The following is a 10,418-nucleotide window of genomic DNA, read 5'->3' on the forward strand; positions in this document are numbered from 1 at the left end:
ATTTTCATCAAACTATTCAGTGACCCCTCATGCCCTGTATGAAATCAGCTGCATTTGTCATGTTTCTCTACTCATTCATTTAGGTTGTTCCTTTAATTTGTCACCCATCTGTGTATTTAGATGACTGAGAAGACCGTGTGTCTGATCTAATTTGTCAGCCCTTCTCTGCTAAGTGTTGTGGTATTGGCTGACAGTGTCATCTCCTGCCCTCTGTTCTTTGTACCAGTAACACCACAGAGGAAATGTTGATTTTAATCACTAGGCATAATTAATTACCATCCTACCTTGTTAAGAAAATAAAAGCCTCACAGCCGCATAGTAATTGGCAGCGATTTAATTTGTGCTCTACTGTAGGTGAGTTTTGATGAGCGTGTGCACGTCTGTGTGTGCAAGCAGGTGAGAAGATGTGGTTTGTAGGTGTGTATGTGAAAATACTGCATATGGGGATGTGTCGAAGAGCAGTTTGTGATGTGTTGTATATAACCTGCAATCAGAATATAATCAGGGAATCCCAAGGACGTATATACCCTTGGATTTTCAAACATAATGAATAAATGTGGCCATAAAACTTCATAAAATGCTTCAGTATTCAGTACTCATAACACAGTAAGGCAATAACAATGATGAACAGGCTTTGGGTTGCAGTTTACATTCAGCGATGGATTTGAGAGCTATAGATTGCAGTGAGGGCTTTTTACAGGTAGTTAAGATTCCATTTCTGTTTCCCAAATGACCTCCATTTTCAGAGGGCCCTGAGCTTCAGCTTTACTCATTTATTGCTCCATCCCCCATTATAAGTCGCTTCAGTACACCACTAAGCATGGATCTGCTGTGCTGCCAGATATTTGCATGTGCTGTTTCTTATGAATGAGCTTCACACCTCAGATGTCTCAGAATCAGTTGGAATACCAAATTCTTTATTGAGGAAATCAGCCGAATACTGCTTAATTGCCAGCCATTCATTGCACCCAGTGCTGGTCCATTGTAACACAATTATGAGAGCAAGTGGATTATATGGATCCCCACAACTGATGAAAGGAAGTTAAAGTTGTCAGACCATTCAATGGAGTATAAAAACAAATCTTTTTACTTATTGTTACAAGAGTTTATAAAGGGGTGCAGTATGATTGGATGATTAACATTTAGGTAGGTTTCTATTTCTTTTTACACTTCATTTCAATTATTTATTGATATATTCTATTATATTTGTGACTCGTCTGATAACCTTTTCTGATATTTTGTCAGTTTAGAGGCTAAATAGGACACAATGACCATTAGAAAAAAGAAGGATTCAGATTTTTGAAAAATGAAAGAAACCCATAAAACATTAATTTCTACTATTGTTTCTATCAATTTTGTAAATAAATCAATCAATCTTTTGTGTGGCCATCTGAATACCCCTGTCCATCAAAAGTGCATGTGTTCTTATGGAAGGGGTGCATATATCAGCTACTGGCTGAATCTACAGTATGTCTAATGGACTTTGTAGCCAATTCAAATCACTAAAATAAGTGCCTGTATATTTCTGCCTCATCAGAATTCAAGCAGTGGCATGTGGTTCTAAAATGCACATTTATGTGCCTCCAGTAGTTGCCAAGGAACTAGCAAAATTGAACTTTATTCGCTTTTGCCTGCACAATGACCTACACAGCATAAAACAACTCACCTGCAGCGTTCCACTGTGGCTTTTCAAATATCTCTTGGGTATATGTTTCGTTTAAAGGCTTTGCGATCTAGTGGTGCACCACAGTTATGTAGATGCAACATGCAGCAGGGCATGCGGCCCTTGCGGCCACAGGAGCTCCAATCCCCAGCATTCTGGCATTTGCACATTTATTCAGCATTGCCTATTGCTGTCAAAGCATTTATTCCAACATTACTAATTTTTGTGTTTGAGTTTTTGTGGTGGTTTTTGAGATCTGGAAAGGTATTTTCCAAAAATGAATACTTTGGAGCCAGATCTTCAACGGTACTGATAGAAGTGCACAGAGAGTTTCTGTACTAACCCAGCATCCGAAGATTTAAAAAATAAAGGTTTAAAGATGAGGTTTGTATTTACAGGTTTATTCACTTTTTTTTTTAATGTTTAAATTAGACTGTGTATACACCTTTATATTGATGAAATATCACTCCACTGATGCTGAAACTATGTTTTATGAGTCTGGCTGAAAGTGATGTACGTATGTATGTGTGTGTGTGTGTGGTGTGTGTGTGTGTTGTGGGGTGATGTTGTGTGTGTTGTGTGCGCTTTGCGCACTATGTATGCGTGCGTATGTGACGACGCCTGTCTTTGCAGCAGCCGTGCTTTGGCAGGTTGTAGTTTTCCCCTCAGAAATCAGCCGCTCTCTGAACTGTTAAATCACACTAGAAGCCAGCCTTTGAGAAGAAAATTAATTACTTTCCCTCCGCCTCCTCCTCCTCTCATTTTTTCCACATTAACCCTCCTTCATTCCTTTTCACTCTATTTTCTTTCACTCCCCCTCTGAACTTCTCTCTTATAATAGTATAGAATAAGTTTAGCCACAGGTGACGTTTTTTAAACCAACACTTAAATGTGCCGTGAAGCCTTGTTCCTTCCTTTCAGTGCCTTGTTTGAAGTTTGAAGGCTTTGATACTCGTCTAGATTGAGTGTTTCTGATTGCTCAGTTCATTCGGGTCCTGTTTTGGCAGGAATGCCTTTCCCACAAACCCTACTGCAATCATTAGGTTGTCGGGTTTTACCATCACAATTGAGAGCATGCTTCATTTTAAATCAATGAAAGCTTCACTTTTTCGCTTTTCTGTTGCATTTGTGTTGGATAGTGTCTGGTGGATGTGGCCAAGATAATAGATCACTGAAATCCACTTCTCAGTGTTAATGCTGCCATTTATCATTACATTTTTGCCATGACATTGCATATGTAGCAGAATTAGAAAGAAACAGATGGTTACTCTTTTCTGAACACTCCTCATTCACCTAAATTGTGCTTAGTGCTGAATGACCAGGGGATATCTTATAATCAAGATCCTCACAGTAGAAAGGCCTTTCGCTTTTTGGTATCAAACTGATTTGCCTTTCTCTGCTCCCTTCCTCTCAGGTGGAGATAGAAGATGTGGAGAATGAGGAGAAAAGATACGCCCTCTTCCTGGAGCTGCTGGAAGCTGCACAAAAGTGGGAAGACTTTCAGCTGCTCATGCTCCTTCTACAAGCTTGGCCCCCCATGATGAAAGACGAAGTGTAAGACAAACGTCTTTATTTCTTTTAACTGTTATTTTATTCTTTCAAGGTTAAAGCAATAGTTCGACTTACTCCTGTTTTTGCTGAGAGTTAAAGTAGTTTGATACCATTCTCATGTTGATAAATATGAAGCTCCTGCCAGCAGCCAGTGAGCTTAGCTTACAACAAAGACTGGAAAAAGGAGGAGGAGTGTAACAACAACTAGTTGTTGTGCTGGACTACTACCTACCCAGGGAGAGTCTGGCTAGCTGTTTCCCCCAATTTACTTCAGTCTTAATGCTAAGCTAAGCTAACAGGCTGCTGGCCGTAGCCTTATATTTAATGTAAAGATATGAGCGTGGTCTTGATCTTCTCATCTACCTCTTGGCAATGAAGCCAATAAGCATATTTGCCAAAATGTCAAAACTATTCCTGTAAGTAGTACAGTAATTACTGAAGCCTCCTTGATTTGTTCACAACACTATGTTTACAGCTCATTAGCAACTATATCTTTCACACATTCATACAGGATTTAAAGAAACCTCACAAATCTATATTTTATTTGACAGGTTTTTGAAGATGAAAAATGCAAATGTCCTTTTAATACAGATTATGTGCAGAATACCAACAGTGTAGCTGCTTTACTTTCTTTCTATACTCTCTCCTCTTTCACCTCATTTAATTCTCACTCTTTCAACCTCTCCTCTTAATGCATTGGTGCCCTCTCAGCATCTTCACTGAATGTCAGTTTTAAAGTCAAAAGGTAAAGTGAGTGCTATTTCTCTAGTTTCGGTTGAAGCAGCCTCCTATCCACGGTTAAATTAAGTGAATCTTGAGTGTGTTGTGGTGCTTAACAGTAAACCAAAGACTCTTTCAACAAGGTTTATACTGTAGTTTGTTTATTAACGAAATCATGGACACATGAAGACACTGACATTTTAATGGCAACTTCTGTTTAATGTGTTTTCATTTCACTAAGAGCTGGAATGGAGAATAGTGCCTCTAATCACTCAGGTGCACGTATTAGACTTTTAAAGTTAGAAATGAAAGCAGGCGTCTCTCAAAGCTTCAGGCTTCTTGCGCCAGCTTGTGTCTTATGAGCCTTAGTGTGCTGGCTTTATTATCGATAAGATAATGATGTGATTGCTCTTCTCCTGCTCCATTGTTCTTGATTAAAAGTGAGCAGTGCTCGGAGGACAGGAGAGACAATACAGGGTTGTTCAATCAGGAGTTTATCCTTCCACCACAATCAAAGCAGACTGTTTCGATCAACAATTTAAAGTAGTTCTTCTCCAGTAGTTGTTAGAAACCCACAAGGATGTACACAAAGTTGTGTGTATAAGTCATCTTTATACACTCTGATGACTTTGTTTGTTGATGAATAAGATTCACATGTGTTCATTACTAATGCATCAGTTTAAAGGCAAACACAACCTGCCTGATGGGATGCTTGCTCTTTTGATCTAGAATAAACATTATGCCAGGATCAGACTGCTCAATATTTAGTCTGTCCATATGATCACTATGCCAGATTAGGACATCACAGTCCTGCTGTGACTGCACAACCTGCCTGAAATGTAAAAGGGGATCAGGCAGGAGGGGCCAAAGTTGGGCTTCCATGATCAGGAACGTCACCAACAATGGCATTACTCACCAATGTCATAGGTAGTGGCCCTGTCGGGACCTTGTGAGTGTCTTGAGCCCCTCTTAAACCTAATAGTTCCAGGTCCTAAAATCATGAATTTTTGTGCATCCCTGTTTGCATAATCACCACATCTGAAGAACTGTGAAGATTAGGCAAATGAGACTAATTGTTTTTTTTGTATTTACGGTGGAAAGACTTTGATGTTTCATTGGAAGCAATTAATGGAAACAAAAGAGACATGCAGAGGTTTGGTGGTTATTTAATTTTACACATGCTTTCCCCAGCACTATATGTTGTTTAAATGATGCTGCACACAAGGTGTAGCAGCCGCTGTGACTTTGTTTGACCAGCCAGCAACATTCAGCACAGCAGACCCTGCCTCGATAGTTCATGGGGCGAAGCATAAAGTGGTACCCACAGAACAGGTTTTTTGGGCCAGTAACTTCTCCTGAGGTACTACGTTTAAATTGTAGCTAAATAAAGTGTAAATTAAGTCCTGAAATAGTTCCTATGTCACTGGAAAAAGTTCTTAATGTGGAACAGGCTATTAGATGCATAATCTATTTGTTTTTTCTTTGCTCTACACAGGATAGAAGACAAAGTGTTGCCATTTTCAGGCTGGTATCGTCTGATTCCATGTAAGGGAAAGCAGTTTAGTGCGGAGGTGAAAATTACTGAAAGGGAGGCGATTAAAGTTTTCAAAAATAATTTTAAGAGTTGTGGCAGATCAACAAACAGGATAAAAAGGATCATTGTGAAAATAGTTATTATTCATCATTGTATATGTAACGGACAAATAACTGGGATTGCGTAAAACCAGTGTCTCGTCTGGCGGAGTGGCATTCAACTGAGAAGCGGTGGGAGAGATGGGGATTAGGTTTGGACGAGGCAGCTGCTTCAAGTTCAACCCCGGATTTCACTAACACTCGACTGACTTTGTGAGTGTAACAGCTGTAGTCAAACCATCACTGCTGGGACATTCGGCTATAATCATTTCTTTTAACTGCAGACTGAGCTGTTGTACGGTATTTGAGATTGAAATGCAAACATAACACTGAGCACAAAGTCCGCTCCTGATTATGGATTTTGTTTCTTCTCGTCTCTTAAGTCGTCCTCATTTAAATCGCTCAAGTTAATTTGCTGCGACATGCATACATACACTGACTGCAGTACGCTGTAATGTGCCTCTTTGAAGCACATAAGCCTGAAATTTAGTTCTGATCTGTGTTTAGTGTGCGTTTTATGTGAAATGGCTGCTACATCCAGCAGTCATAATTTGGGACACAAAACTCAGAATAACTTAACCTTCAAATGCCTCATTTAAGATGTTCTGTTAAGACTTGAGGGCGTTATCTCTTGGTGTCTGAGACACATGGTTAACCTTTACTATTACTCAGCATTTAATCCTGGTTTGGATGGAAGTCTGTTTAATGTTTGCGTGTGTTTGTGTGTGTGTGCGTGTGTTTGTGTGTGTGTGTGTGTCTTAAAGTGGAGATTTGTTTCTGTAAGACTACAAGAGGCTGTTCTGGGAGCTATATTGAGTTGCATCTAAAAAGCTTATCCTTTAGTCTGTCCGCATAAACTGAGTCATGATTCAAAGCACGAATGGAGGCTGGCTGTGACTCACACTGCACCCTGTGACAGATTTGGCGAGCGCACAGGCACTCGTCGTCGCATGCAGCAGTACCTCCCTGTACCCTGGTAAAGCACAGGAAGCAGCACTGTGCCAGCAGTACAAGTGGACTCTTGTTTGTTCCCATGGCCGCATCATCCGAAGGTGAAGCAGCTTGTCAGGACAAGACGCCCCGGTAGCTGGATGGAGAGCTGCCTTTTCTACTGACAGTCACACACAGGAGCCCTGCTGTTCTCCCTGCTGTCTTTCTTTCTTCACCTCTTTCCTCTCCATCCTCTCTTTCTCACTTACCAGCTCTTTCTATCACACACACACACTCTCTCCTCTTCGGCAGATATACATAGGCGCACAAACACAGGCTCTCACCCCGGGGTCTCCTTCCTCTAACCCGCTGACTTAAGACTTGAGCAGCCTAATCTGACATCCGGCTTCAACCACTTGACATATTTTTTATTTCTCATCATTTAACTTTGGATTTATCAGCATGTTACCATCTGTACTTTATCATGGGAAAACACCCAGAGTGAAACAAAGCAAGTGTTCATATCAGATTCCTCCTCTCATCTCCAATCTTCTCCTGTCTTCTCATTGTTTTATGCTTGTCATGTTAATCACGTACGTAACTTCCAGCAGTGCTAGCATGTAACGCCTGTCTTCAATCCACTATTCTAACTAAGTTTAATGCATTTATTATGTGTATATTAACAGCCACAGTAGGGCTCAAGAGTATGGTTTGTCTTCTTGAGGTTTGACACAGATACAATGAGGCCTTTGGCTTTGCTATTGCTTCCATAACAACTAATATTAGTTTTACTCAGCAGTTAGACGGCTCTCAGATAGCACTGACTTTTTGCAATTGATGATAATAATAATAAAATTAATAATTTAAACAGGATTCATCCGTCATCTAAGATCTAATTAACAGATAATGAGTCGTGATGTGGTTTCCATCTTTTTTCCCCCTTACTATAACTGATATGTATTAATAAAGATCTGTGAAGGTCATGTTGCCTTAGCATCATTGGCATTTCCCGGCCTTGGTGGGAGCTAATCGTAATCACTCTGGAGGCATTAGCAAACAAAGTGACTCCTGTCACAGCTGACAGCTGTCCCCCTGGTGTTCACGCAGAAAGAGAGAGAGAGAGAGAGAGAGAAACAATGCAGCATGTAGGTGTTAAATATTAAATAGTATTTAAAAAAAAAAAAAAGTATTGTGGTCAACCATCTTTAGTCCTCACTTACATGCCAATGTCAGAATCCATTAGATCGTCTGCGAACCTCTTGATAGTTCTGCTGTCGCTCACGTCAGCCTGTGATTTGATGTTAGGTTGTTGCTGTTATTCATATGTGGCTATTTATATTATTCATAATGTACATTTTCCTGCATTATGGTACATACTGTCGTCAACTGCTGTGACCCAGTCATTGTCTAACAAATGACACAAAGAGTCATGAATAAGTTTTACATGCTGTAATATTGTTTTGGTTTTACTATACACTGTATGTTTCTGCCTTCTTCTGTTGTTCTTAACATACTCACTAATATAGCACATGTGTACTTATGTACATTCACAGTCTATGTTCTTCACTCTGTGTTCACCTCAGAAAAGATAAGCTCTACATACAAGCACACACATTCATATTCATAGGTCCGTCTTGCTCTCTGTCTCCAGGGCACAGTCGGAGCGTAACCCGTGGGTGGTGCTGACTTCAGCCCTGCTGACCCACTGCCAAGGGTCAGGGGTCAAATTAGACCTGGGTCAGCAGGTCGTCACCATGGTGCGATCTCTCTATAACACCAAACACAAGCTTCCTATACAGGTAAGCAGCAAACACTCCTTGGATGATTGTCTACGATTGCTCGTGTTTTCTGAACAGTAGACCGAATTAGTGTCCACAAAATGAATTTCACCTGTTTACAATGACTGAATCTGTAAAAAGTAAATGCAAGCAGGAAAATATTGTTTCAGTTTCATGCAATATAACAGTGGTGGAAAGTACAATTATTAGGAACTTTACATTCATTTTATTCTAATCTATACTTCTACTGCACCCTTATCATGTGGGAAATGCAGTTACAGTCACTAGTTACTTTACAGTTCATCATTTTAGTTCATTAAAAATACAGAGAATTGTTGTAGATAGACAGTATATAAAATAGTGAAACTTAGCTCAAACCTAATGAGCTACAATATTAATATTTTCCACTCATCTACTACTGTATCACCACTGTTAAAATAAGGGACTAAGCTTGTGTGAATTTAGTGTAACCTCAATGCAGTGCCACCTTTTTACACCGTATCTTAATAGAGCAGACCAAAGCTGTTAAACATGTAACCCACAGCAACATGTTAGCATCAGCTCAGTGCTTTTTGCAATGAACTATAGGCACTAGTCGCTCTTTGATATCAGACGGCCCCGAATGCTATTCATGCCCTGCTGAGCACCATGGAAGTGGTAAGCCTAATGCCATTCTGTATGTCTAGCGCCAGCTGACTGTGATATTAGTTTAGCGCTAATGCTATTCAGTGTGAATAGGCTAGTGTCTGCCTGGCTGTCTAATATTAGTGTGGGAAGGGGGTGGGAGGCGGAGAAGGAGGCCTTTTACTCTGTACTGAACAGCTTTAATTTGAATCTGCTGGAATGAAACCGCCAGAGCATGGGGGAGTCAGATTGCATTGTGATATCCATATATTACTGGATAGGACTGCAGCAGTACTGTGTGTCTGGTGTGTGTGTGTGTGTGTGTGTGTTTGTGTGTAGACCTTTTTAAAAGTATTATGTTCCTGCATGTCTGTACAGTATATGCACATCGATTAACCTTCAGTGTTCCTCGCCTACTCTCTCCCCTCTGTCTTTTGCGCTCCCCTTTTGTTCTGCCTTGTTCTTTTCTACTCTGTCTTCTTATTACCTTTCCCCATATTCATCCCACTGTTGCTTTTATCTCTCCCCTTCCTCCTTTCTTCCATTCATCCACACATCTATTCATCCATCTATCCATCTTTCCGACTTTCTCTCTCTCTCTCTCTCTCTCTTTCTCTCTCTCTCTCTCTTCTCTTCTCTTCTCTCTCCCTCATCTCCCTCTCTCTCTCTCTTTTCAGTGTATCAGACATATAACCACCCTGCTGCTCCAAAACCAGCTGGGCCTCCAGCAGCCTGCACTAAAACTGATGGCAGAGAGCGGTGATGAGCAACTGCTGCAGCTGACTCTGGATCAGATCAACAGCATGCCCACAGTAAGTGTGATTGTAATTATCGCTGTGGTTCATATTCAGATGCAGACCAAGTGTCCACTGCATGGACCACAATACAGGCATTGTTTTAAATAATCTGTTAATTATTTAGCCTCTAAAACATGAAAAAAGAATGAAATATGCACCTAACAACTACCCTGAGCTCAAGGTGATGTCTTCAGCTTTGCTGTCTTGTCTAACCAAATATTATTCAGTTAAAAATCCGCACATTTCAGCTAACATTTGAAAAACTAGAGAAAGTACGTCATATCAATTATCAAAGTTGTTCCCCAACCAGTTTGTCTTGGGACTTTTTAAATGAAGTAATGTCTACTTGTGAACCCTCATCACAGGTTTTGGCCTATTTGTGAACATACATTAAAACTGTTAAACAACCAAAGGGGGATTTTTTTTCCCTCTCAAAATGTTTAATTTAAAAGGTTTTCAGAGGCCTGAGGAGAAGTATCATTTTAACTCACAAGATAAAAAGCTAAAGAATTGTAAAAGAATTCTACAAAAACAATGAACATAATTTGAATGCATATTTTTTCTCATTAGTTTAATTATCTGGTGACCGCTCAGATTTATCGTGTTAGGGACCACAGGACTAATCCATCACTCAACTAATCGTTTGAGCTATAGTGGCTGTGTACCACTCGATTTATTGAAGCCTAATGCCCATTTCCAGTCAGTAGGTAAGATCCAACATCA

General features: G+C 40.1%; 1 protein-coding gene across 1 annotated transcript in view; it reads left to right on the forward strand.

Moving 5' to 3' along the window:
• Nucleotides 1-10,418, forward strand: part of nbas (NBAS subunit of NRZ tethering complex) — a 138,189-nt gene that overhangs the window by 115,863 nt on the left and 11,908 nt on the right. The window contains exons 49-51 of the mRNA XM_035679126.1: nt 3,078-3,217; nt 8,148-8,295; nt 9,576-9,710. Of these exons, the coding sequence (XP_035535019.1) occupies nt 3,078-3,217; nt 8,148-8,295; nt 9,576-9,710 (423 nt within the window). The remainder of the gene's footprint in view (nt 1-3,077; nt 3,218-8,147; nt 8,296-9,575; nt 9,711-10,418) is intronic.

This window comes from Morone saxatilis, unplaced genomic scaffold, assembly GCF_004916995.1.
Source record: "Morone saxatilis isolate NCDOM2014 unplaced genomic scaffold, NCSU_SB_2.0 Contig7, whole genome shotgun sequence".
NCBI lineage: Eukaryota > Metazoa > Chordata > Actinopteri > Moronidae > Morone > Morone saxatilis.